This window comes from Camelina sativa, chromosome 18, assembly GCF_030686135.1.
Source record: "Camelina sativa cultivar CO46 ecotype springtype chromosome 18, ASM3068613v1".
Classification (NCBI taxonomy): domain Eukaryota; kingdom Viridiplantae; phylum Streptophyta; class Magnoliopsida; order Brassicales; family Brassicaceae; genus Camelina; species Camelina sativa.
In genome coordinates, this window is record NC_141897.1 from 5,813,061 (window position 1) to 5,839,677 (window position 26,617).

Consider the following 26,617-nt stretch of genomic DNA (forward strand, 5'->3'; position numbering starts at 1 on the left):
CCATTAATCCACATCGACTTTTCTTTTGTCATTATCTATTTACGTAACGGCCAAAAATATCACATAATCACTTTGACACAGTGATTTTTGTTTCTTTTTGTGGGGGGGGGGGTCAAATCAACAAAACTGTGATTATCAAACCATAAATGTAGTTTAAAACAATTAGTACTTTTACAATATTAATTTTCTAAAAATGCAATGCTAACGTGTATAAGAGAATCTATAGTTACCAATTATAATACGATTCTTTTTCTTTAACAGCCAATAATCTCCTAATCGCCTTAATGAAAATGTGATTACCTACCAATCAAACCATAATTATTTTATTGGTATTGCAGAGTATTTACATAACAATTTGCTTTTGTTTATAACAAAAAATGTTACTCCATTTTACAACTTTATCTTTATTTCATAATTATTTTCCGCATATTTTGAAATAAAATCCAGCGTATAAGTTCCCCTAATGTTAATTTATTCTCATCTCAATGTTAATCTAACTCTCAACTTCTTAATAAGTAGAGGGGAAACAGTATTTTTAGTATACTGATAAAAAACAATTTAAAGATGTCATTTCATAAGGACAAGAAAACAATTTAACAATAAAAAAAATGAAGATGACCGACCGTTTCATTCACCGCTCCTTTCGATATCCCTCACTTATTTTTTATTTTTTTTGGGCTCTCATAATAAACAAATCAGGAAAAAAAACGCACCGAAGCTGAAGACGAAACATCACCAAATCTTCATCGTCTGGTCTTGTCTCCATCTAAAAAACTATTTATACACTTCTCTCTACATAACATAACGAAGGTGATTCAACGTTCCAGCTGTACCATTCTGTAATTTTAAAACTTTTCAAATTCAGAATGATCATCATCACACTACCTCGCTGATCCGCAAAACCCGTAATTCACAATTTCTTCTTCATAAGGTAATTTTGAATTGTGGTTTAATGTTCTTTCTCCTATCTCTGTGATTAATTTGTTTCAATTTTGGAATCTACAGAATTTTGTTTTTATTAGGAGACGAAGATGATGATGAGTAGCACCAGCAGCAGCAACAACAGCAGCAGTACTACTAGTAGTAGTAGTAGTAGTTATACAAGAGGCCGAACAAATCACTCATCTGCAAATACGAAAATTGTGAGTGAGGAATCTCAATCGTTTTGATCCATTTTTTTTTTTGTCGTCTTGGTGTAATTTAATTGTTAGATTCAAACAAAACGTGAATCTAGATTTTTGTTTTGTTTTGTTTTTGTTATGATCTTGAAAGTGAATCTTGGAAAAATGAAGTTCTTGAGGTTCTTTTATGGAATCCTATGCAATCTCCGTGGACTTTTCATTTTTATATTATAGAATTTTCAAGTTTTTTATCTAAGAGTTTATGTCTCGTTTGTTTTTGATATTGTCAAGAAATTTAGATCCATTAGTATGCTGTGAAATTGGTCTGACCATGAGCTCTTTGATTGATGCAGGGGAAGAAATTAAAAGGTGGTGACATTGGTGTTGTAAACCGAAAGGCCTTAAATCGAGAGAAGATAATTGCTCTGCAACAAGATGTAACCGCTTTTTCGAGTTTTTGTTTTCAGTTATGATCAGTCAAAACACTCAGTTTATAGATTTTGTTTGGTTTTAAAAGGTTGAAAAGCTGAGGAAGAAGCTGAGACTTGAAGAGAACATTCACCGAGCAATGGAAAGAGGATTTAACAGACCTCTTGGAGCACTTCCTCGTCTTCCTCCGTTTCTACCTCCACCGGTTAGTGCTCACAAACATAGCGCATTTCTTTTCCAGCTAAATCTTGATTTTTGGTTTTATTCTTGTAGATTTTGGAGTTACTTGCGGAAGTGGCTGTACTCGAAGAGGAAATGGTTCGGTTAGAAGAACATATTGTGCATTGTAGACAAGAATTGTATCAAGAAGCAGCTTCTACATCTTCATTGATAGCAAACTTAAAATGCTCGGCTGATTTGCCTAAGCATTGGCAGAACAAATCCAAGTCAGCTTCCAGTAATGCTATTGATTCAGAATCACCTCTTTCGCGGGAACCGTGTTCTGTTTCAGGTGAGCTTATAGGGTTCTACGTCAGGTGTCTTGGTGTAATTTAGACTGATATATGATGAAGCTAGTGTTTTCTTTTCAGAGAGGCGTAGGGGTAAAGAGAACAAGTTGAGTGCTAATTCTATCAAAACACCGGTGAAGATTATGTCAGCTGCTTATACACAATTGAATAAGAGTTTAGATGCTAAGAAATTAGAGGTAACATACATAACAATAGTCTCCATCTTTGCATTGTTTTTTTTTCTTTTTCTTATTTGCAAATAAAGATTTCAGTTTACTTACATTAATACAGCAAGAAAGTCATAGGCATTACAAAACAAGTGCAGAGATGAGGTCTTATGGTGGTACTGACGATCCAAATAACATTTCGGAGGAGCTAGTTAAATGTTTGTCTAACATTTTCATGAGAATGGGCTCAGTAAAGAAAGCCGCGGTTACAAAATCTCAAGAAAACAATAAAGATACTACATTCAGGGATCCTTATGGAACTTGCACCAGCTTTAAAAGAAGAGATATTGGTCCATATAAGTATTTTAATGATGTTGAGGCAGCTTCAGTAAAACGAAATAGAATAACGTCGTCAAGTTCCTCTTTGTTTCTCATCCGACAACTGAAGTAAGCACGGTTTGAAAAATCCTACTCTAGAAATGACAGTTTCTTTAGTTGATTTTGTGTGTTCATGGATTCTTTTTTCTTTTCAGACGTTTGCTTGGAAGACTTTCTTCAGTCAACTTGCAGAAACTTAATCATCAGCAGGAGAAGTTAGCTTTCTGGATTAACATTTATAACAGCTGCATGATGAATGTAAGCACTAACCAATATCTATATGAAAATGTTACATTATCTTGAGGTTATTAACTAAGTATTACAGTATTGAAACATTAGGGTTTCCTTGAACATGGAATACCAGAGAGCCCTGATATGGTGTCACTAATGCGAAAGGTATGCCTAAGATTATAATTTTTCTACATGGAAAATGAAAAGATAACAAAACAAGTAAAAGGATCAGTGTTTCTAATTGAGATGGTCCCTTGTGTTTGTAGGCGACTATAAATGTGGGAGGCCACTCTCTCAACGCATTCACGATCGAGCAATTCATCCTACGCTTACCTTACCACTCAAAATATGTAAACTCTTTGTTCGCTGGTCCTTTTCCTTTCTCTAGCTAGAGTTGTCATTATAATAATCTATTATTGATGTTTTTGCTTATACTTTTCTTGGCTTGACCTACCAGATTTCCCCTAAGAGTTCAAAGAAAAATGAAATGGCAGCGAGGACTAAATTTGGATTGGAATTGTCAGAGCCACTTGTTACATTTGCTCTCTCATGTGGTAGTTGGTCCTCACCCGCTGTAAGTATATATATTTCTATCATATTACTATACTTCTTAATATGTTCCAAAACTAAATGACGACTGAGGTGAAATGTAATGAAGGTACGGGTGTACACTGCTGGTAAAGTAGAGGATGAATTGGAGGTGGCGAAAAGAGAGTATTTGGAAGCATCGGTGGGGATATCCGTGGCGAAAATGGGGATACCAAAACTGATGGATTGGTATAGTCATGACTTTGCAAAGGACACTGGATCATTGCTTGATTGGATTTGCCTTCAGTTGCCTACTGAGTTGAGAAAAGATGCTCTCAACTGTCTTCAGCAAGGGATGTCTCTACCCCCTTCTACTCTTGTCCATATTGTCCCTTATGACTTCACTTTTAGATACCTTTTTGCCATCTGAAAATATTTGTTTCTTAAGGGGGTTTGTTTTCTCTCTTTTAGTAGTCTTTAGATTCTTGTTTACGTTGACAGAAAATGTACATCGTTATAGTGTTCGGTTTAACAAATAAGGAGAAATTGAAATTATAGTGTTCGGTTTAGTTTTGTGCTCGTTTCCTATCCAAATCATTTGTAAGCTAGTTAGATAGATGGCAAGAAATGAAAAATTAATTAAGTAAATGGAAATTGCAAGAGTTGTCATTAGATTTTTTTAAAAAAAAAGCAAAAATGTACCAACTTATGATATGAGTCAAAATGTAACATGTTAATTAGTTTTTGCATGAGCTTATGAAAATATATTCATTTGGTATTTACATATGTGCGAGTACAGCACACAATTGATTTACGGAATTTAACAAGGGAATCAAGAAAGCGAATTTCTTTAATGATGACTTAAGCTCAAAGATTATAAGAACATTCTAACAATCTTGAGAGTAAGTTTAAATTTTTTTCTCGGAATTGTGGAGGTTGTCTACGTCTCAAACCATTCGTAGTTTATGTTACCAAATAGGTGTTTAGGTCTTCGTCAAATTCTCCATGAGAAATTCCCCTGATCTTCAAAGAGGCGTCTCTCTATTTATATGAAGAGATAGTCATTCTAAAATATGTTTGATTTCCATATTTCTAAGGGATAATATGTTCTTTTTACGATTTGTTGTATATTCTCTCGGATTCGATCTCATCTTTTCTCTTTGTTAGGTCAGTGCCGAACTCATCAGACTTACATCTTTGGGTCACAGTTCATAGATTATTCGGTGTATTTTTCGTTTAAGCTGGATTAAACGGAGTGGAGTAAAACAGTACCTATACAACATAACATCAATATATAACTCGTTAGATAATTATATAGACTTCAAAATATTAATGCTATAATTATGTGGCGTAAGTAGACATCTTTATTATTAAGTAGGTGTCAACATAGAAAAACAAGAAACATATGTTATTTTATAAAATCCATTTGTGAAAATTAACTTAAACAAGTATTGTATTAATTTTTCTATATTTTCTTCACTTTTCTCAAGTGAAAAAGTACAGTATTAGCCTTCATTTATCATTGGAGCTCATACCGTCGCACATCTGGCACGCAGTGAAATGACCTTGCTTATATGGGCCGTTTCTGTTACCGCATTGGCTAAACAGGGTGAAATGCTATTTTAATCCCCCGATTTGTACTTATAAGTTATAACTAACGTCATTAATTTGTCTAGTTTATCTCATAGTGACATAATAACATAGGATAGGATGTAATGAAACATGTACAAATAAGTTATTAATAAAAAGTATATATACGTAAATAGTTAAGCATATCCTACTATATTAATTGAGAAGTACAAATATGAATGTAAACTTAAAATGTGTAAAAAATTACATTCAATTACCATTAGAAAAAATTAATTGAAATTAATTAATAAAACTAATTAATTAAAAATAAATAACGGTGACAGATCAAAATAAAAAACTCTAGAAAAATAAAAAAAATCTATTCAAATCAAAACTAATTTGTACTTGAAAAAATAAAAAATGAAATAAAAAAATTAACTACTAAGATTTTTTAAAAATACAAATAATTATTAGTTAAAAAATATTATTTTCTCTCTCTCTTAAAATTATGGACGAAAATTACTAAATAATTTTTAAAAAAAATATAAACTAATCAGAATTTCAAAAACTAAGGTTTTATATCCAAGTAGACAATAAAATTATTTTTAATAACTAAATTTCAAAGATTTTATTAAGATTTCAAATTATCATTCTCCTATCATCGTTCTTTTATTTAATTTACAAATTAATTGGAATTAAATAATTCGCAATCGTAATCATCAATGTCTAGTTCTCGGTGAAGGTTCGTGTAAGTTTCCCAACTAATCTTATCGTTGTTCTTGGAATCTGAGACAACTACCATTTTTATTGACAATTCGCCGCCAGTGTAACCCTGCCTACTCAAAAAAATTCCATAGTTGGTTTGATACGAGAAACATCAAATCCATGTGGAAGTGATGCGTTTTCGTAATCCCACCAGCATCTCACTCTTCTGTTTGCTTCTCAGAATCTATGTGCAGAAAAGAAACAAAATAGTAAATGATAACCAAACAATAAAAATATTTTTTAAAATATATTAAATATTAAATAAATCATATTCAATATAATACTAATACTACTTATAATGTATATATAATGAAATTTTACATTTACTTTTAAAATAAAATTTTAGATATGTCATATTAAATATTAATATTTAATATTCACCTACAATACAGTTTTAAAAGTAATTTAAAATATTTTTAGTTTTTATTTACGATATGAACATGAGTCTCTTTAATTTATTTTACTATTCATATAATTTTCAAATAGAGCCTTAAAATTAGTTTAACATGAAATTTATATCAAAACTATTATATTAGAAAATTGAAATATTATTAATAAACATATTTTTAATTTATTATAAAATATTAAAACGAATTTTAATATTTGTTCAACTACACCATTATTAACCATTAGGATACAAATCATGATCAACATTCATGTCTTTTCCTATATAATTATACAGAAAAGTGTTTTTATATTTTAGCTTTTTGTAGCCTTTTTGTGAGAGAGGTACCTATGGAAAAAGGATGAACACTTAGCCGTAGCCTTAACTATGGTCCACAACCCACAGGGAAGCTCTCATCAACTACTTCCTTTTTCTACATACTTTAATAATTGCTCAATGGAAAAGTTCCCCATTTAGAAAAATCATCAACTAATTTCGTAGAGATATTACAGACAAAATATTTTAATCACCATTTGTAACTATATTTAAAAACATAGTAAAAAGGACGTCAAAAAGAAAAGTGTAACAAACAGTTAATGAGACCTGAGAAAGTAGATACTAAGCTCTGTGCCCTGACCACTACCTTCAGGGTTGATCATATACAATGCTTCAGAGTCTTTAGAACCAATCACTCTATCGAATCGAGCTCTCATATAAGTCATTTCTCCTTCTTTCTCTTGATCATATTGGTTCTTGCATGGTAACACTCCAGCTCCCATAGAAACACCTCTCAATGCATCAATCACATACGTTTCTTCCTCACTCATGTTCTTTCTCCTAATCGAATACCCGATCTTTCGGCCATTACAGTAAATCCCCCACACGTACTCCTCCAACACCTTCTTCCTCGACGTCTTCGTCTCGCTTTCTAACGCTATCCTCACAGTCTCCGAGGCCATTTCCTTCTGCAGAGCTGAAGTCAGCATCGGGAGTTCAATGATGAACATTGGTAGGCAATGAGGATCTTCTTGTATTGCAAGAAAGACTCTTCCTTTGCGGAACCCGAATATGGTTCCCGTTGTTGCATAGTCTTTAAGTAAGGGTCTTCGATGCCCTCGGCTTAACAAGTTAACCATCTTGCAACCAGATGATAACATTGGTATGAGCTTGAACATTTTGAGAACCCCACCACCGATGCTTCCAGAAGATTTCTTCGAATGTTTAGAGTCCACTGAATGTCCCGTGTGCCGCAAGAGTGAGAGCACAGCGGAGCTATCCATATTGAAATAGGGGTTAGATCGGATCGGCATAACTCACCTCTTCTTGTTGTTCTTATTGTGTGTTTTTGTGGATGAATATAAGGTTAGGCATATAAAGAGACACCACATATATGAAGGCATATGGGGGGGGGGTGTCTAGTACTAAGTTAGGAAAGATGGTTTGTCATTTGGTTTTGGGAATCTTTGAAAAAAAAAAGAGAAAATAAATTGGTTTTTGGAGACATGTGTGAAGATAAAAAGGAGAAACCACTATTCCACATTGTTACTTATTTATGATTTTAGACAATCATGTGTAGTAGCTAAGCCATACAATACATTTTGTTTCGAATGTTTTAAGCGTTAGTTTCGGCGTTTTACGTTTACATCCAAATTTTGTATTAACAAACAAAAAGGGAAAAGTTATAACATGCGTAAATCTAGATAGTGTAGTTAATTAAGAAACCTACACTTTCTATGTATAATAATCATCACAACGAAGATTTGTATATAAAAATTAATGGGATTTTAACTTATTAGGACATTAAAAACATTACAGGTTATTCGAATTATTCAACTCATCATACCGCTGCTTCCAACAGTAGTATCACAGGTCTATGTTTTAATGAAAAGTTATTGGTAACTTTTTTTTATTAACTAGAGAAAAGTTAAATTTGGATCATTTTTCGATTCGCGCAAAGTCTTGCTAATTTTCTTTCTATATTATCAATTTTATCGGATATCTCCAAAGGGACAGTTATAATTTCGGATTATAAAACCTTCATAAACTTCTACACTTTAATTATGGTGTGTGCTTGATTTCATACACTTTTGCAAACATACTATAACTAAACCAAATGTTAAAATAAAATAAAAATAACACATAAGTTAAAAATTTACACTAACCCCAGTTAAAAGAATTTCGACGAAGTACTGATGAAAAAAAAAGATTTTTGGGGTTATATATGTTGGTTGCCTGGAGATTGGTCGGGTTCAGAAAACCTTATTCTTTACATATCTAGGTTTGAGTCTTGATTTTTCTATGGTCTGGACGAACTATATTTCGGCCCTATTTAAGATGTCCTACGTTGAATTTTATTATTTTCTTTTTGTTGGGAGGGGAGGAAAATGGGGACGAATAGAATACGATTCAGAAATGTTTTACGATCAGTACTAAACGATCCGGGAACATATGTATAGTTTATTAGACTTTTCGAGTAGTAAATTTTTTTTTTTTTTGCATTGTTTCAAACAAGACGTTTTATATCGTAGTAACTAGTAAACCTAGTGGTCTTAGTACAACATAAATGTTATAAATTAAATTACAAAAAATATTAATACTGAGATTTAATAGTATTACCTTTTAAATATTTGGTTGATATTGGGATCTGAAAAAGTTTATTTCGTAACACATTTATCTTTTTCTTCCCTAAGACATTCATCGGTAACGACCTAACTTACCAAAATGGGAGTTTATGATTATTAATGAGCAAGTTTCTTTTAAATTTGTGGTTTCAATTTTCAACAGACATTATAATAATAATCATATATACCACCATTTCCAATTTTAAAATAAATATATTTGATAAATACATGATTTGTGTTAGTGTCATCATTTTATTAGTACTATCAAGATTCAAAACCCATTATACATGTTGTTGGCTGCAAAAATAATTATGTTTTATTTGTGTGTATGTTTCTTCTTTCGTTTTCATGTGTAAAATCACTCCCAAGATAAAGATAATGATATACATTCAATGAAAAGAGCGTTATAACTTTTAACGAAAAGAGTACAATAACTTAGCAAAGGAGGGGGGGCTACACATACAGGTCAAGCTAATGAAAACAATGGCAACGAATGAAACATGGATGTGAACATATGCTATAATATAATTTTAATACGGACCATATGTCTTGTTTTAAAATTATAGAAATTCACACTTTTGTTAAAGAAATTTGATAGTGGAATAGCGTGAGGGGAGACCACACACCCGAAACGTTCATGGGTGGGGGATGGGTCATCATTAAGAGAACCAAACCTACACATGTGTATCAGTGTATACTATCGTTATTGAGATACTTCCTCGAATCACATCGATACTTTTATGAACAAGCACAAGTTTTGACATATAGAACATGTATAAAAAAAACTCTTCTTGTCATGTAAGTAAAACTAACGAGAGACAAAATTAGAGTTTTAGACGATTTTTTCTACTTCTCATTTATGTTGATGGGATGATATATGTGCGGAAATGGCATAATGTAATAGACAATTATACTTCTCATTTATGTTACCAATCGAGACATCTAATTTATCCGAAACTTTTATTTCCATCATACAAGCATGTGATATATTTTGTTAGAGTTCTATATTATTACTTGGCACAATATATATTCATGATAATACCAAATAAATACATTTTGAAAGATACATTCAACGAATTAAACTGCATATATTTCAGTGACTTTACACTACCCTATACGCCAAAGGCCCCAAGCAAGAAAAATATTAGGTTTGATTCACGAGAAAGAGCACCTTTTCGTATGACATTTTGAAAAACGAAGCCAAAATGAAAAATGAAAGGGAGAAGAAGAAAAAGGAACGGTGGTTTGGCCAAAGACATGTGCCAATGTCTCAATTAAACTCAATAAAGTAATCCACTAATGATTGTGTGGAGAGTCATCTTTTCGAATTATTTCTTTCAATTTTTATCCATAAGCTTTATTTGATAATAACGTCAAGTATGGGCACCAACTTATCAAAAACCTTACTTACCTTTATTGGGGGCCTCACTCAGTACCGACGACCACAATTAGTTTAGTAGTTGCAACTGAGACACTTGTACTAATCCAAATCACTTCATTGCAATATATATGTTTTCCTTTTGAAGTCATCACCATAGATTAGTTGTATGAATAAGGTTATTGTGTCAAACACTAATCTATTGAAAATATAATACCACCAATTGAGTCCACCAAATGGTCCAAGTCAAATACCAAATTTTCAGCTTACGAAATTACCACGAATTCTTGAAAATGAACGCAATCGAAACAACGAGAAACAAAGATTGATATGAGTATTTTATAAATCTATGTCTTAGCAATGATTTCCAACAACTTACCACTAACATATTAGGCTACGATATTAAGCTCTGTCGCTTACAAGAGTCTAGTCTCTCCGTCTTTCACCTTATCTTGTTCTCGGTTACATGATACTAAGTCTTCATTCATTAACATAGAGAATAACAGAAGTTGTAGGACGAGAGTAAACTCGTTGAGTGATCTGGATTATTAGGCCGTGATGAATCACGAGACTACATTGTTAGTCTTTATCGCTGTCTTTTAGATAGTTTATAGTTTATTATACCTTAATAGCAAACAATCTTGTGAGTGAAATTTCCAATACTCAATAGTTTCATTGGTCTTTGATGAATGTCTATCACTCTTGTTTTGGTCCAAAACTTCATGTTCTGTTGATATTTATACTGCAAAAGTTGGGTCGGAGTCAACTGTGACTTAGATAGAGGAAAGTACTGCAAATGTATCAACAACCAAACCACAAAAGTAAACCAAAATACCTAAAAGACAGACAGATATTTCAAAAACAAAGTGTTATGTTCAGTTTCCAGTCTTCTCCACCTGAGGACTTTTGCTCATTTACATCTTCTACTCAATATATTCCACCTGAAGATTGACAAAATGTATCTTAGAAATAGTGGAAGATTAATCCATAAGAAATGGCTAAAAGAAAAATATATTCTTACTTGTACAAAACTCTGATCTAGAGGAGAATTTTTTAGTCTGTTATGTTCAGAACCTGAATAAGTTACAACAGCAACTTTAGACAGCCTTAAAAGGTAAACAATCTTGGTCTTTCTTTATAATCTAAGTTTTTCGTGATACTATCTATTCATTAATTCCATTAATAGCAATCCCAAAGGCATTGTTTTTTTATCAAGTTCGAAGAAACCATACCTGTCACTTTCTTGAGGAAGATGGACGGTAGTCCTCATATACCCAGGAAGCTTTTTCTAAAGATTTAGGACCTAACTTGCCTTTCAGCCACTCGAAACGAACAATGAGCTCTTCCAAGTCCATGACAGCAGCTTCCACAGACTCTGATTCCATGATGTTCAACCGAAGATAACCATCGCTAATCAACTTTTCTGTGGCTCTCTCCTTTTCTTCATCTTTAAATTCGGCTCCACTAACTTCATCTGAAGGTCCCTGCTTTTCGTCTTCCATAGATTCAGCTCCACTAACTTCATCTAAAGGTCCCTGCTTTTCGTCTTCCATAGATTCAGCTCCACTAACTTCATCTAATGTAACTACACAAGGCAAACATTCATTTTCCACATAAACCAAACTATCAAGATAAACAAAAGGAGTTGACAGATCAAACATTGGGAAAAATAGCATCGTTGTAAAAGAATAACCTTCATTCAAATGTTTCATTAGCTTAGCACATTGCCTCTTTTCCCCAACCTACAAGAAAGATGGATGATAAAACAAGATAAGCTACAACAACAACGAGACAACAAAGTTTAGAATATACAAAGGATACTTTGGACCACTTACATACCATTTGGGTCACTTACATATAGTTAAGGTGTTAATATACATGAGACTTAACTAACAAGATTTTAGGGTTTTTAATTAAAGGGAATCTGCCTTGACTGAACAGGTTATATTCGCATTAGTCATGAGGCTTAAATAAGTTGTTTCATCCATGATTTCTCAAATACTAACCTTAGAAAAAGGCACAGTCCAACCATCTTCAAGTGACCATTCCAATGATGGACGCACATCCTTAGACAGAGCCTCATAGATACACCCTTCGCCATACGGTGGAGCCAACAATTCAATCTGCAAAATAGATAGAAAAAGAAGCACACACTCATTGTTTACTACAAAGTTCAAAAGCCTCCTCCATCTAACGCCACAGAATAAAGCTTAAAAGGAAGCAAAGATGATATGAAAATAAACACATAGGATATGACCATATAGTAGTCGTATCTCATCATCCATTGTTAAAAGTAAGTAAAGAGAAGGCATGGTAGCAGAACAAGAACTCTAAAACTTCTGTCGTAAATTTGTTAATTTTGATAAGAAAGTAACAAAAAACACAAGCAGTTCATAAGAAAAAAGAGACTTCTTTAAGTACCTGTAGCGACTCATTTTCCCTCACTTCTAGAACCGTCCCAGACCAATAACAATAGTCTTCCCACCAGTCGACCAAATCACCAACCTTCCAAGAATCATGAACAACAAGAGCTTCTTCCAGACCACCACCCTCCTCGTTAAGGACTTGGTCTTCACGAAACTTTTTTGGAAACACAGGTCGAATCATTAGGTATTTCTCGCTCCCACCATCGAGTTGCTGAAACACTTTTGTTGTATGTATTCCTGAGGGATATATGAATACGTTAAAAACATTTTAATTGTAACATTTTTATTCAATTGTAACATTTTAACATTGTTACAATGCTAAACCATAAATATTCAATTGTAACATTGTAAGATGGAAATTACTCTCTCCGGGATAATCAAGATACTCCACATCATAGCATAGTGCTCTCCTTTTGTGGAATATCTTCAGAATCTGATAAGAAAGCAAAAACTATTTGAGATTTTTGTGTTCTGTAACCAAAAGAAACAAAAGCAATTGAGATCGAGGTGGGAGTACCTACCTTGCATCGAAACCAAGCTCCACGATACCCAGATTCAAAAGATCTTAACTCTACAGTATGATCAACTTCAAATGGTAGATTGATTTGACTCATCTTCAAATCATTAACTGCGTTTAGTAATCAGACTGTATTAAATTACCAATCAGAGAACTCGAAATCGGAAACTAAATCTACAGATTAAAATCTCAAATCCCTAATCTCTCTAATCGCTTTTTAATAAATTTGTACCATCAGAGAACAAACAAAATGGAAGTCTCATACCAAAATTGAAACTAGCGAGTCGTACACAAATCCCCAGAAATGTATAGAAACAGACCTGGAAATGTTTCAAAACAGCTCCTCTATGAAATCGCGTCAGTCACGGACAGCTCGAATAAACCCTAAGGAAATTGGGGTTTTTCCCTTTTTTTTTTTTTTTGTTTTTGTCCTTTTGTTATTATTTTTTGGGTTTCTTTGAATTTTAGTACGGACAGCTTGAATTCTTGTTATTTTTTTTGGGTTTCTTTGAATTCTTAGAAAAGAGAAATACAGGCTTTTCTATTTACAAAAGATAAACTTTTATTTTTTTTAATACCCATGACACTATATGTAAATATTATATTTGGTCGAGGGCTGAAGAGTCATACTACCATATAAATCGTTTATTTTACTAATTGTGAATAAGGACTGTACTACTTTCCTAATAAAATTTAAAAAACTGTTTATTTTGCCAAATATCTCTTTTTTTTTAATGTCCTCACACAACAAAATGATCAAGAGAGGAGAATATATATAAACTCAACCCGGAAACAATTTTAATCGTACATTTTTATACCTCAACTTTGACATAGTGCCAATTTCAACATGAACAAATTTTTAATCATACATTTTTATAGCTTAACTAGATATACACCCGCGGTACACCGCGGAGCCATTTTTTGTTTAGGAGTACATAAATTAAATTAATTATTTATTTTTTCTATATATGTAAATAATTAGTTTTATATTTTTAATGTCTAATATATTGTATAATTCATATTATGTATATCTATTGTTTGACCGCGGGTTAAACGGGTGAAATATCATTATTGTTCATATAATTTTATGGGAATAACTATTAGTCTATTTTTGTTTTTTTGTAATTGCATTTACAATGTAGTATATATATATATATATTTTTTTGTCAAAAGTTTATATATTTTTAATACTGTTATTTTAAATAATTAGATGATTTCGCCACAATTTGACAACCATATATGTAAAGCCGCAGCCACGTGCCGGTTCATTATTATTTTTGTTCACATAAATCTCTGTTAGATTTTGCAAAATTTGTTGAAATTAAATATAAAATAATTCAATAAAGAAGACTCTGTTCTAAAATAATAATGGACCACAAAAATTGAATCAAAAATGTTATAGTTGATGGGTTTTATTAAGGGTCTGGCCCATTGAGTTTTTTTTTTGCTTCCCCAAAATAATATATGCTTGCCAAAAAAAAAAAAAGACAAAAGCAAATGAAAAACGTAAAACAGAAAAAAATGGTTGTCTCGAGAGCAAAAGGTGATTCGACAAAATAGATCAGATTCAGTCGACGATGGATCAGACAATTGCTATTTTCGAATTGGAAAACCCAGAGTAAGATCCATCATCAATCTGTCTTAATGGAGTTTCCGATGTCTTCTTCAATTGATAAGTGAGGTAACATTGAAAACTGTTTAGATTCCGATCTATTCTTTCTATTTCTGATTATAGCTCACAAACTGATAAGATTCCTGCTTGATTGTTTTTTTATGTATGATTCCAGCGATTTTGTAGAACTTGAAAATCTATAAACGAATATGGGTCTTCTTTCAAAGGTTAGACTCTGAATCTAAATCGATGTTGAATTTTTATTTAAATATTAAAAAAATAAATTAACTCCACCGTCTAAATATGATTGTCTGTAGAGAAAAAGAAACGTCACTTTTAGATTCCTGTTAACATCTTCGACATTCTGGTTTGCGAAGATCTGAGATATTTGAACCGTGGGTTCACTCATACTCTTTTTAATATGATTCATCAATTATAGAAGGTAAGATGGTAAGAAGTATATTATTATTCGTGTTACAATAACCAACCTTAAAGTATACTGTCATATATATAGCTAATTGTGTTTTTTTACCTTCAGGTTGAAGTGCATAAATGTAACAAAGGGGTGCTATCAGCAATAATCGGCTTGAAGGTAATTTGATTAAGGTTGGTATCTATATATGCACTCAGTACAATTAGTATTTAAATGTTTCTATCTGTTAACTGCTTTGAGATTTAGAAATTTAATTGATGCTTTAAGAGAAAAATGCATTGCCTATGAAACAAAAAATTAATAAATTGTCTCGTGTATTGGTTATGAAAATGGAAGTAAAAGAATATTTCAATCCGTGTTTAGAAACTAAATAAAAAAATACAATTTATAAAGACATTTATTCATATAAGTCCTTTCTATCGGTTCTGATATACTTCCTTGAAGGGTGTCGAATCACTGGTCCTATTGATAATGAGGCAAATACATTATCAAAAAAACATCTAAATTATAAGAAAACTATAGTTCTGAGTCATAGTACAACAAAGAAACTATTTTCTCTACTAATATAAGAGATGTAAAGTATACTTTCGAAGAAGTAGGCAACTAAGTGTATGTTTTGGAAAACCTCCTTGAAAACAACATTAGTTGTCTGCTTATGAATCTTTCCCTCTTTGTTTAGTATTAGTATTCTCAAACCTTTTTTTGATGTCACCCTAGACAATGCCACATACAATTGGCCATGAGAGAACACATGTTTAGGCAAGTAAAGTCCTACTTTCTCTAGAGACTGTCCCTGACTCTTATTGATGGTCATAGCAAATGCAACAGATAGTGGAAACTGTCTTCTACGCATCTTGAATGGCAGTTTAGTATCTGAAGGTGTTAGATTTATCTTAGGGATTAAAACGATCTCACCACTTCTGTCACCTGTTATTACTCTAGCTTCGACAATGTGATTAGCTAGTTGAGTAATCTGTAGCCTAGTTCCATTACACAGACCACCTTTTGGATCAATATTCCTAAGCAACATAACCGGCACACCAATTTTCAAACGTAAAGCATGGTGTGGCAAACCTGATAGCTTGATACTGTTTAAGAAATCTGGAGGAATCACCGGATTGTTCAGTGAATCTGAATCTGTAGGATCTATACTATCAACACTTAGGTAGCACCTTGGCTGTGTCTGACGGCATATAAGAGAGAGTCCATCATCTGGAAGCCTGTTATCACACAATTTTAATTGTTAGATAGATTCAATGCTCTATAATTATGCTAAGACAAATAATAAACAGAAATTATTTTATTTATCATCAATCTTACGCTTGTCTGAAAACATCAACGTCATGGAATAGTGGGTTAGCATGGACTTGAGAAGCATCAAACGAATTAGTCAGAAATATTACACCTGATTAAGTAAACTCATAAGTATGTGGAATAATGCATATGTTAAATGATAAACAAAGCATAATAATTAAATGTTTTTACCCTTGAATGATTTTATCTTCACAAATTTGAGGACACAGGTGATGATGCTTCCATCAGAGTCTTGACAGGATGTAAAAACGTACTCGGCCAAAGAACCCCACAAGGTACATGACATTCTATCATCTCTATTAATTAAAATGAGTAAGTTGGATTAGTGATTGCATATTCTGTCACACATAAAAATAATATAGACATATTAGCAGATAAGCATTACGTTTCGTCCCGTAGCTCAAAACTGAGTTTTTTTGTTAGGCTTATTATTGGCTTCGAGGTCCTCCAATTCACCCAAACTCACAATTTGACCAATAACCTCTGCAAAATGAACAATATAAATATATATTGAACGTTATTAAAACAATGGTAAGTAGATACTTACCAACAAATATGTGGGGATTAGCTTGACCACTGTGGATGTCTTTGAATTTAGTTAAGGTCAGGAAGCTAGCATCAGAAACAGGGTCACTATCCATGACCATAGTTCCATTGGTAAATGACATCTTGTACAAATGCGAGGTTGGTCTGAATTGACCACTTGCATAGCTTAGAGCAAACGTCTCAATGAAAACCCAGTTACCAATAGGAAGCCTATTCACATATTTCTTTACCAAGTACTTCTTGACTGATGCATGAATCTTTACCATGAATGAATGACCTTTACTTGAACCCTCCTAGAGGTTTTAAAAGGACAAACATCTTTCAAGAAAGCAAAGGTAGCAGCCATAATGTGAGTGATGTATAGATGTGATTGCTTGTGTATATAGATCGTTTTAGGTGAGTAATATTTATAGGGAAACCGATTAGGTCGCCCTACACATTTGTTTCCATCTTGGAAAAAGATTTGATTAACCGAATTAGTAGAGAGATAATTATGTGTTCTTATTTTTATGGTATCTTTATGGGATATGATATATTCTCTAATTTAATTCTGTTTTGGTTGATTGATATAGGAGTTGCGTAATTGGTGGAGGAAATATTTGGGAATCAATCAGTATTCAAGACTAATATCTCATAAGATAATCGTGGAAGGCAAGTAGATAATCGTGGATTATGTAAACATTTGTGGGTTATATGTTTGTCGAATAGGATGGGCTTCGGCTTGTATATATAGATAATCGGACTTGGGCTTGTATATATAGATAATCGTTGGACCCATAACTTACAGAATAATTAATATACAAAATGACAGAGTTGTAAATAAATTGGAACTACAGAAATTTTTTTATAAATGTTTCTGAAAATGTATATATAGATAGATAGATAATGCCAAGTTAATTTTAAAAAATTGCGATGGAAATATAAAAATATTTCATTCATTCCCTAATGGTACTCAGGTTTAGGATTTAAGAATATGCGTGGTTTAGTTAGGATTTGAGAATATGTCTAAAGGTACTCAAAATCAACTAAACAGAAGCTCGGTTTGCTTTGGTTTGTTTAAAGTGTAATTTGGTTTAGTTCTTAAACTAAATCTATATAAAATTTTGATTCAAGAATCGGTTAGGTTCGGCTAACGATATTTAAAGAATTTAGTATAATTCACTTGAAACTTGATTATTATTATTTTTTTTTAAATTAGAGTTTTACGACATGTAGCATTTGACCGCATAATATATACATGTAACATCTAACATATAAGAAGTTGTACATTTGTCATAAGGCATAGGTCCCAAGCGCATAGCTATCAAGGTGGATATTGCCAACGCTTTCACAATCTCCTAGGACTTCCTCTTCAACTGTTTGAAGGGGATCTCAATCCCCGACTCCTATCTTCGATAGCTCCAGGTTTGTATATGCACTACTAACTTCACCATCGGGTACAATGGGATGGTTCATGGATACTTCAAAGACAAACGAGGGTTCCGGCAGGGTAATCCTCTGTCTCCTTACCTATTTGTAATCGCAATGAACAACTTGTCTTTAATGCTAAATAAAGCGACAGAGGAAGGACGCTTTAAATATCAGCCCAACTGCGACAGGGCAAAACTAACTCGTCTTTGTTTTGCGGATGATCTCCTCATTTTCACGGATGGCTCTCTATCGTCAGTCTAGAATATCCTTCAAGTACTAAAAGAATTTGAAGAAAGATCTGGTCTAGCTGTCAGTATCCAGAAGACATCCATCTATGCTGGAGGTCTCTCAGATGAGGAGGTGGACCTGATCAAATCCTCTACTGGTCTGAGCCATGGCTGCTTGCCTATCCGCTACCTAGGAGTCCGCCTCTGCACCAAAAAACTCACTATCCAGGACTGTAAGCCCCTACAACAAATAAAAGGAAAAATTAACAACTGGTGTTCTAAACACTTATCTTTTGCGGGGCCGGTTACTCCTAATCAACGCAGTCATTGCAGGGATATCAAACTTTAGGTGCTCAACCTTTGTACTTCCAAAAAAGTGCATAACCAAGATACACTCTCTCTACAGTGCTTATCTATGGAAAGGAAACATAGAGGGTCATCATTCGGCTCTTGTGTCGTGGGACAGTCACTAAACCAAAAGAACAAGGAGGGTTAGGGATTAGAGACCTCACCTACTAGAACTGAGCATGCACCATAAAGCGTATATGGCTTGTATTTTTCCAATCAGGTTCAGTGTGGGTCGCATGGTTCAGACAACATTTCCTTAAAGGTTCATTAAGCAATTTCTGGACAATGAAGAAGCGGGCTAACTACTCTTGGATGGCGAATAAGCTACTGAAAATTCGGGAAGAGGTATACAATTGGATAAAACTACGTGTCGGGAATGGTCTTACTTGCAAGTTCTTGTCAGACAATTCGTCACCCTTCGGTAAACTCTTGGACTTCTTCTCATCTTCTAGAGACGCAAGGTTGGGGTTCCCACAAAACGCCAACTTGCATCAACTATTCTGCCAAGGACGATGGACGCTTCCACGTGCCACAACAGATAACCAGGTTTCCCTTCTCACATACCTCACTACTCTGACTCTCACGAACCAAGAGGACTACTACGAATGGGAACAAGACGGTAGGATCTACGAAAACTACTCTACAGGCCTGATGTACCATTGTCTTCGTGAAGACTCCCATACAGTTCCTTGGTTCAGAGCCGTCTGCTTCTCCGGTGGAATCCCCAAGCATAAGTTCGTAACTTGGCTTCTAATTCTGGATCGTTTCCCTACTCGCGATCGCCTACTACAATGGGGTCTTCAGACTGATCCAACCTGTATCCCCTGAAACTCTTGCCCTGAGAGTCGGGACCATCTCTTCTTCAATTTCAGGTTTGCTTGGTCAGTTTGGGCTCCCACTGCATCTAAATGTCGGATCCAACCTAATGCCTCTTGGAACACAACAGTTGGGCACATGCCTAAAGAAAACGTACGACTCACCCTACTCGCTTGGCAGTGCTCTCTATACCTTCTTTGGGATGAGAGGAACAATCGGCTCCATCGCCAAAGCTTTAGATCTGCGGATTCTCTCCTCCGACTCATAGACTCCATCATCCGGAACAAGATAACTGGCTTACGGACTTTAAATCTCTCTCTGGCGTCGTCGATGTTTGCACTCTAGTTTACATCCCCTTGAGCAGCCGTACACCCTACGACGGTTCACTATTCCATCGCCTACCTTAACCTACATCTAAGTTTGATCAAGTTTTTCCTACCATTGTGTTTATGTAAATGGGCTTACGCCCCAACAAACTCTAAAGCTGGGCTGGCGTTTATACATATTGTGTTCTTTATGTATTTAAATAGAAAGTTTTTTTCAAAAAAAAAAAAGAAGTTGTACGCAAGACGTAGTCGTTCCGGTAGGGTTTATTGCATATAGTATACAATAAAACTTGTATAAATTAATATTTATTATTTGTAGTGTAAATTAATAATTTACAGATATATATTTTAATTGTTTAAATTTAAAATCATGAATTGAGAAAATTTTAGAAAAATAAGACTAGATTTTGGGATGTTATAAATTTTCTAGTTTTAAAATTGAATTGGTAATAATTAGAAAATATTATTGACAATAAATTGCAAATGCTATAAAGAAATTCACTTATACTCATGACATACATAAATTCTAATTTATAAATAATAATATCAATTTTCAACAGAAAGACTGAGAAAATTGAAGTAACCCTACGTGTATAACATGCTCAAAATGAATAATCTTTATATTTTTGTGGTAAATTTTGCTTCTATTTGATGTAACTACAAAGGTCTTTTGATACTTTTGAGGCTATAGGATGGTTAGATATAGGGAGTTGTTCAATATATTTTCTGATCATTTCTTTTGGAAGGGTTTATGTGAAGTATAAGATCTCTCTTCTTTGTTGAGGCATTAAGGTCAAAACGAATGTTTGTGAATTTTAAAGAAGAAACTAGGAATAAATAAAGAAGAGGGATCTTGACATAGAAAAAGAGGTGATTATGATGAGCTGGAGATGAGAACTGAAGAATCGTTTTAAAGAAATAAAGAGAAGACGACAAATGATCTTTAATTTAGCAACAAACAATGTATCACTCTAGATTGGTTAACATCCCAAATTTTGAATTGAATATGAGTTGCACCATAAGTATTATACCAAGTATTATAATTCTTTGATGTTCGTTCTTTTTCATTTCTATTAATTCTCCAAATAGTTTTTTGAATTAGGTACATTTTCTTCTATTCATTTTTGTTTGGTTAGCCTTTTTTTTAATACAGTAAAACCTGAATAAATTAATAATTATTTATTTAATTAATATTTATTATATGTAGTGTAAATTAATTATTATTAATTTACAGATATATATTTTAATATTTTAATTTTTTTAAAATAATGAATTGAGAAAACTTTAGAAAATAAGACTAGATTTTCGGATGTTATAAATTTTATAGTTTTAGAATTGAGTTGGTAATATTTAGAAAATATTATTGACAATAAACCGCAAATCCTATAAACAAATTCACTTATACTCATGACATACATAAATTCAAATTTATGAATAATAATATAAATTGTCATATTTTAATAGCCTATAAAACTATCAAAATAAAATGATGAATATCTAAAAATTAAAAACTTAAAAAATAAAGCTATTTTATGACATGTTATAGAGTATTGTATATCATTATAGTTTGAAAATACAACATAACAATTGTTTGATAGATATGATATGAGAAAATATAAAATTTTTAAAGCATACATTATTATATCAGCATAAATTTACTTAATTATTAATTTATGATATAATTTGTATCATATTTTACATGGAGATTTCCAAAAAAAATTATCTTATTATCTTAACGAATTTTGTTATTTTTCTACACTGGTCCAATTTGGGACCAGTAAAATTTAATAATTTATAGTGTTTATTAATTTATATTGTACTTTGTTGACCAAAAAAAAAGTATTAATTTATAAAGGTTTTAATGTATATTTACACCTTAAGCAAGGTCCAATACCAAACCCAACTAATTAAGACCATGTTACATATTTTTTAGTACTGTAAAAATGTAAATTAAATCTTAATTAAAAAATAATTAAATTATTATTATTAAAGGATATTCACTTTATCTCTTTAATTAATTATAGATGAAAATTAGTAATTAATTTTAAAAATCTGTTAACTAATCAAAATTAGAAAACTAAGATTTGATGTTAGAGAAATTGTTAGAAATACCTTTGCGTATATATCCCTTTTTCAAAAATATCCATTTTTTGTCATATTTATTTTGATCTTCTTTTACATAATTAAATTTTAGAATTTTTTTTAAGGTTTGGAATCTTTATTTTACATTTAGGGGGTAGGATTTAGTATTTGAAGTTTATAGTTTAAAATTAGTTATTTTGTATATAGAAAAGGGTATTATTGAAAATGGATAATAAGAGAGAATATTTTTGCAAAAAAATATAGAAAAGGGTATTTTTCATATGCTCCTTGATATTATACCATATGATTTTTTAATTATCATATATTACATATAATTAATAAATATATAATTTTTTTTTGCATATGTTATGATCTAAAATTTTAGAAGAAGATATATTAGTCATTCTAAGAAAAAAAAATGTGTAGAAAATGTTCTGCATTAGAAGGTTGGTAAAACTAAATTTATATGGATTAATAAAATTAATAAGTTTTATTTGCTCACACAATTACAATACATCAAATAAATTAAAAAACCCTAATCTTTTAAAACTAAAATAAAAAATTACAAAAACTCTAAAATGATGTGTCAATTCCATAGAAATAGTAGACACAAAAAGGTTTAATTGACACATCATTTTAAAGTGTTTGTGATTGTTTATTTTAGTCTTAGATGATTAGGGTATTTTAATTTATTTGATGTCATATTAGATACAAAAAGGTATAATTTCTTTAAAAGAAGTGTGTTTCAAACTAAGTCATAAATATGATAATTTTTTAAAAAAGATCCTTTGAAAATAAAATAACTATAGTAAAAAAAAAAAAGAAATATTGCCACATCGTTTAAATTTTACTAATTAATTGAAATGATAAGAATAAAATTGGAATTATGTTATGAATAAAATTTTACCATGCACAAAACCACTTTTTTCAACAAGGATAAAATATAATGAAACGAAGATTTGGTTAAAACTGTTTAAACATGTACATTTATCTTGTTAAACCGAAATTGAAATTGAAATTCTAATTTCTAAACCGAACATGTTTCTAAACCAAGATCTACTGCGACAAGCTCAAACAAAACCTTAGAGCTTTTCGTCTAATCGATCGTTTCATTTCACAAACCTAATTCGAGAGAGAGAGAGATCGATCGATCCTAACCAATTCAAAAGCACAATGTTCAACAACAACAACAGCGTCTCGATCTCAGTCTCAGACGAAGAGTCTAACGATTTGAATCGGATCCGAGCTCGAACCCGACGAAAGCGGAAGAAACTGAGCCACAGAACCAGCTACGAGCTACCTCGTTACGTTCTAAGGCTTTTCGTGAGATACTGGGTGGTTTTGGTGTTTCTTCTCGCAGTTGGATTGCTTGGATTTGAATCTACCAGGATTGGTATCAAATCTAGTGAGCTGAAGCATCCACCAGATTCGAGTGGTAAAGAGAGTCCAAGCAAGAAAAATGAAGGAAACTTGAATCGATTGGATCCGACTACTAAGGTTATAGGTGGTGTTAGACAACGTAAGTTTCACTCTCTTAGGTTTGATTGTGTAGTTTCTTGAAGTTGCTATTGGATTGGTTAAAACTATGAGTATTGATAGATTTTATGGATTTGTGTTAGGTTGTTTGAAGCTTCTGCCACCTGAGGAGCTTGAACATCTTGATATATTGGAGCGTAAAGATTCAGGCTCTCCGGTTAAGAGAGTTGTGTATATGAGGGATACTGATTTGTCTATGAGGGAAGAAGAGAGAGCTGTTCGTAGTAATGAGACGCGGTTTAATTTATTTACGGGGAACCAGACTTTTGCTGAGAGAGAGGATAGTTATCAGGTTATGATTTGGTAACTCTACAAGGCTTATGAACTTGAGTTTTCCTGTGATTTTTAGGAAGTTTTTTTTGATGAATCTTGAATCTGTAGATTGTTTTTTTTTTTTAATTATTGGATCAGGTAAAGGAAACAATTTCTGTGCATTGTGGATTTTTCAATGAAAATGGGGGATTTAGGATTTCGGACAAGGATAAGAGGTTTATGAAGACATGTGAGGTAGTAGTCTCGACGTGTGCGTTTGGTGGTGGCGATAACCTTTATGAGCCTATCGGAATGTCTAAGGCATCCAGTCAAAAGGTTTGAATGAGTGTTAGTTTTTGTTGTGAACTATTTTGTCTGCTGCATTCAGTCCTCTGAATAAATGTTTGTGGATGCAGGTTTGCTATGTCGCGTTTTGGGATGAAGTTACTCTCGCAACACAAGAAGGAGAGGGTCATAAGATTGATGAGAATGAGCACATTGGAAAGTGGCGTATTGTGATCGTAATGGATCTGCCTTTTACAGACCAAAGGCTTAATGGGAAGATCCCAAAGGTATTTGTGCATCTACTTCAGGAGCACATGTTATTCTTGGTAGTGCATGTAGCTATATTATTCTCTCGGGTTTAAACTGTTGCTGATTATGAGTTCCTGGTACTCCATGTTATTCTTGTCTTTGCTTGATTTGAATTAGCTCTCAGGGATCCTTTTTCTTGCATCTTTTGATACTGTTTAAATATGATTGAAGTCACAATGTTTGAGTTTCCATTTTGCCCTCGAGCACAATTGAGTATAGTATAAAATGTTGTCATGAAGATTTTAATGAATCTATATGTTTTCAGATGTTGGCCCATCGTCTTTTCCCGGATGCCAAGTACTCGATCTGGGTAGACTCAAAGTCCCAGTTTAGAAGAGACCCACTTGGTGTATTGGATGCTCTTCTTTGGCGAACAAACTCAGTGCTGGCAATATCAGAACATGGAGCTCGGAGCAGCGTATATGACGAGGCAAAAGCTGTTGTCAAGAAACACAAAGCTAAACCTGAAGAAGTTGAAGTGCAGATTAATCAATACCGAAGTGACAATTTACCCGAAGATAAAAGATTCAATGGGAAAAAGGGTAAATTTCTTTTCATCATCTATGTTGTAGGAAAATTCCTAAACTTAAGAGGATTGAAGTAACTTTTGGTTGTTTTACATTCTCACAGCTCTCTCTGAAGCCTCAGTGATTGTGAGGGAACACACCCCATTGACCAATCTATTCATGTGCCTCTGGTTCAATGAAGTTGTCCGCTTCACTTCGCGTGATCAGTTAAGTTTCCCATACGTTCTTTGGCGATTGAAAGTTCTCAAGAACATCAACATGTTCCCTGTGTGTACACGTAAAGATCTCGTCAATAGCATAGGTCATGTGCGCAAGGCTAAACCGTTAAGTTAGTCTATGAGTGTAATGTACCTTAACTTTCCAATTCATTTGTTAATTTAGTATCCTTTTTTTGTATTTAGCGTATTGACATGAAAACCAAACTGACACATTGTTAACCGAAATGGAACGAAACAGCTTTGATTATAATCGAGTGTTTACAATATTTTTATACAGAACAACCCAACTGAGAATAAAAGACAGCAAGCTTGAGGATAAAAAGAAAGCAGTGGTTTAGTTATGTTGTGGAAGTAGTAGTTATACCAAAATCACGTGTCTAACTTTATAACCAAAGAGGTTTGTTAGAAAGAACAGTTAGAAACTCCTCTGGTCTCTCCTCTTCTTCTCCGATCATGCTAACTAGAGTCATCTTCCTCACCGCAGTCGCCACTTCTATTCTCGTCGTCCTTCTACTCGCTTTACTCTCACCTGTTCCTGATTACGACCCGCCGGGATCACTCTTCTCCTTCTCCCTCTACGTTCAGCAAACACACATACCATCCTCCACCTATTCCTCTCGTCGGTTCAGTCAACGCATAGCCCGTCCCCGCGGACGAGGAGGAGGAGGAGGAGCATTGATTTTCCGACGTACACTCACGGAAGGACCAGAAAACAATTCTCGGATAGTAGGCAAAGCCGAGGGATTCATAATCCCGCATGAAGACTTTGCTAACTCGGATTTTAACGTGATATATTTGACGTTGGAGACGCCCGAGTACACGGGGAGTGTTAGCATTAGGAGCAGAGAAATGACACATAAATTGGAAGAGGTTATGGAGGTAGTAGGAGGGACAGGAGCTTTTGCGTTTGCTCGCGGAATCGCCATGTTTGCTGAGGTTGATGATCATGAGGAAGAAGCTGTAACCACTTATCGTGTTAAGCTTCTGCTTAGATTTCCACATACTTCTCACCTCGATCCACAATGATGGACAATTTTCTATTACAATATCTGTGTATAAATAAAGTTATTTTACAGATTCACTACATATGTTCAAAGAACTCTAATTAGCAATAATCATTTTTGGTTTCTTTTTGCGAATAATTGCGAATAACTTCAGCTAGCAAATCGTATTCAACGACTAAATATTATGGCCATTCAAGAAGAAGCATCAAGGGTATTAGTCTTGCCAACTATGCATAGTCTCATCAATGACATCACCATAAGGAGTTGTTCAATGTTTGAGGTAAAGATAAAGAGATCATCACGTAAGAATAACGAGCCCAAGCTTTCCCAACCTGTCAAGTGTATGTA

At 33.2% G+C, this 26,617-nt stretch overlaps 5 protein-coding genes, 1 long non-coding RNA gene and 1 pseudogene across 22 annotated transcripts; 5 read left to right on the forward strand and 2 right to left on the reverse strand.

Moving 5' to 3' along the window:
• The first annotated feature begins 610 nt into the window (after positions 1-610).
• Positions 611-3,932, forward strand: LOC104760697 (uncharacterized). Of its 4 annotated transcripts, none has more exons than XR_015589516.1 (12): positions 611-931; positions 1,006-1,142; positions 1,475-1,558; positions 1,639-1,755; positions 1,824-2,061; positions 2,141-2,256; positions 2,351-2,673; positions 2,760-2,862; positions 2,930-3,000; positions 3,102-3,185; positions 3,293-3,409; positions 3,494-3,932. XR_015589516.1 is itself a non-coding variant. In XM_010483663.3 (12 exons), exons 2-12 carry the CDS (start codon positions 1,032-1,034, stop codon positions 3,791-3,793), a joined length of 1,650 nt encoding a protein of 549 aa, XP_010481965.2. In that variant the 5' UTR covers positions 634-931; positions 1,006-1,031; the 3' UTR covers positions 3,794-3,932. The 4 variants fall into 4 exon arrangements, 3 of the variants coding, with proteins under 3 accessions (XP_010481965.2, XP_087356405.1, XP_087356406.1); XM_010483663.3 differs by having other exon boundaries at positions 634-931; positions 2,944-3,000; XM_087500279.1 differs by having other exon boundaries at positions 807-931; positions 2,385-2,673; positions 2,944-3,000.
• A 2,622-nt stretch (positions 3,933-6,554) lies between these two features.
• Positions 6,555-7,696, reverse strand: LOC104763179 (protein MIZU-KUSSEI 1-like). Its single transcript, XM_010486587.3, has one exon. It carries the CDS (start codon positions 7,390-7,392, stop codon positions 6,676-6,678), a length of 717 nt encoding a protein of 238 aa, XP_010484889.1. The 5' UTR covers positions 7,393-7,696; the 3' UTR covers positions 6,555-6,675.
• A 3,090-nt stretch (positions 7,697-10,786) lies between these two features.
• On the reverse strand, positions 10,787-13,571 carry LOC104760698 (uncharacterized). 5 transcript variants are annotated; one of them, XR_762989.3, is made up of 10 exons: positions 13,345-13,571; positions 13,029-13,135; positions 12,871-12,940; positions 12,503-12,744; positions 12,088-12,204; positions 11,775-11,823; positions 11,314-11,666; positions 11,103-11,155; positions 10,917-11,022; positions 10,787-10,823 (listed from the first exon to the last, which is right to left on the reverse strand). XR_762989.3 is itself a non-coding variant. In XM_010483666.3 (8 exons), exons 2-7 carry the CDS (start codon positions 13,119-13,121, stop codon positions 11,317-11,319), a joined length of 921 nt encoding a protein of 306 aa, XP_010481968.2. In that variant the 5' UTR covers positions 13,122-13,135; positions 13,345-13,571; the 3' UTR covers positions 10,787-11,022; positions 11,314-11,316. The 5 variants fall into 5 exon arrangements, 2 of the variants coding, with proteins under 2 accessions (XP_010481968.2, XP_087355829.1); XR_762990.3 differs by having other exon boundaries at positions 13,290-13,487; XR_762988.3 differs by having other exon boundaries at positions 10,787-11,022.
• An 899-nt stretch (positions 13,572-14,470) lies between these two features.
• Positions 14,471-17,753, forward strand: LOC104760699 (uncharacterized). Of its 8 annotated transcripts, none has more exons than XR_015589126.1 (6): positions 14,471-14,705; positions 14,812-14,863; positions 14,954-15,086; positions 15,175-15,242; positions 16,586-16,658; positions 17,502-17,753. It is a non-coding gene; the product is annotated as an uncharacterized LOC104760699 (long non-coding RNA). The 8 variants fall into 8 exon arrangements; XR_015589124.1 differs by having other exon boundaries at positions 16,593-16,658; XR_015589125.1 differs by having other exon boundaries at positions 15,175-15,228; positions 16,593-16,658.
• A 617-nt stretch (positions 17,754-18,370) lies between these two features.
• On the forward strand, positions 18,371-20,298 carry LOC147921578 (uncharacterized; annotated as a pseudogene). Its single transcript, XR_015588268.1, has 3 exons — positions 18,371-18,418; positions 18,601-18,762; positions 18,824-20,298. The product of XR_015588268.1 is annotated as an uncharacterized LOC147921578 (transcript).
• Positions 20,299-23,135: 2,837 nt separating this feature from the next.
• Positions 23,136-25,515, forward strand: LOC104760700 (putative hexosyltransferase MUCI70). 2 transcript variants are annotated; one of them, XM_087499018.1, is made up of 6 exons: positions 23,136-23,657; positions 23,758-23,966; positions 24,086-24,262; positions 24,343-24,498; positions 24,786-25,062; positions 25,151-25,515. In XM_087499018.1, exons 1-6 carry the CDS (start codon positions 23,312-23,314, stop codon positions 25,378-25,380), a joined length of 1,395 nt encoding a protein of 464 aa, XP_087355144.1. In that variant the 5' UTR covers positions 23,136-23,311; the 3' UTR covers positions 25,381-25,515. The 2 variants fall into 2 exon arrangements, with proteins under 2 accessions (XP_087355144.1, XP_087355145.1); XM_087499019.1 differs by lacking the exon at positions 23,136-23,657 and having other exon boundaries at positions 23,842-23,977.
• Positions 25,487-26,361, forward strand: LOC104763180 (dirigent protein 11-like). Its single transcript, XM_087499020.1, has one exon. The coding sequence runs from the start codon at positions 25,719-25,721 to the stop codon at positions 26,289-26,291; it is 573 nt and encodes a 190-aa protein (XP_087355146.1). The 5' UTR covers positions 25,487-25,718; the 3' UTR covers positions 26,292-26,361.
• Positions 26,362-26,617: the final 256 nt, after the last annotated feature.

Excerpts from the sequence above, each read along its gene's own strand:
- LOC104760697 (XM_010483663.3), top strand. The coding sequence starts at position 1,032 with ATGATGATGAGTAGCACCAGCAGCAGCAACAACAGCAGCAGTACTACT. Across the intron at positions 2,257-2,350 it reads TAGATGCTAAGAAATTAGAG|CAAGAAAGTCATAGGCATTA; the intron begins GTAACATACATA and ends ACATTAATACAG. Across the intron at positions 2,863-2,943 it reads ATAACAGCTGCATGATGAAT|GGTTTCCTTGAACATGGAAT; the intron begins GTAAGCACTAAC and ends TTGAAACATTAG.
- LOC104763179 (XM_010486587.3), bottom strand. The coding sequence starts at position 7,392 with ATGCCGATCCGATCTAACCCCTATTTCAATATGGATAGCTCCGCTGTG.
- LOC104760698 (XM_010483666.3), bottom strand. The coding sequence starts at position 13,121 with ATGAGTCAAATCAATCTACCATTTGAAGTTGATCATACTGTAGAGTTA. Across the intron at positions 12,205-12,502 it reads GGGAAAATGAGTCGCTACAG|ATTGAATTGTTGGCTCCACC; the intron begins GTACTTAAAGAA and ends TCTATTTTGCAG. Across the intron at positions 11,667-11,774 it reads AATGAAACATTTGAATGAAG|TTACATTAGATGAAGTTAGT; the intron begins GTTATTCTTTTA and ends TGCCTTGTGTAG.
- LOC104760700 (XM_087499018.1), top strand. The coding sequence starts at position 23,312 with ATGTTCAACAACAACAACAGCGTCTCGATCTCAGTCTCAGACGAAGAG. Across the intron at positions 24,263-24,342 it reads CTAAGGCATCCAGTCAAAAG|GTTTGCTATGTCGCGTTTTG; the intron begins GTTTGAATGAGT and ends TTGTGGATGCAG. Across the intron at positions 25,063-25,150 it reads AAGATTCAATGGGAAAAAGG|CTCTCTCTGAAGCCTCAGTG; the intron begins GTAAATTTCTTT and ends ACATTCTCACAG.
- LOC104763180 (XM_087499020.1), top strand. The coding sequence starts at position 25,719 with ATGCTAACTAGAGTCATCTTCCTCACCGCAGTCGCCACTTCTATTCTC.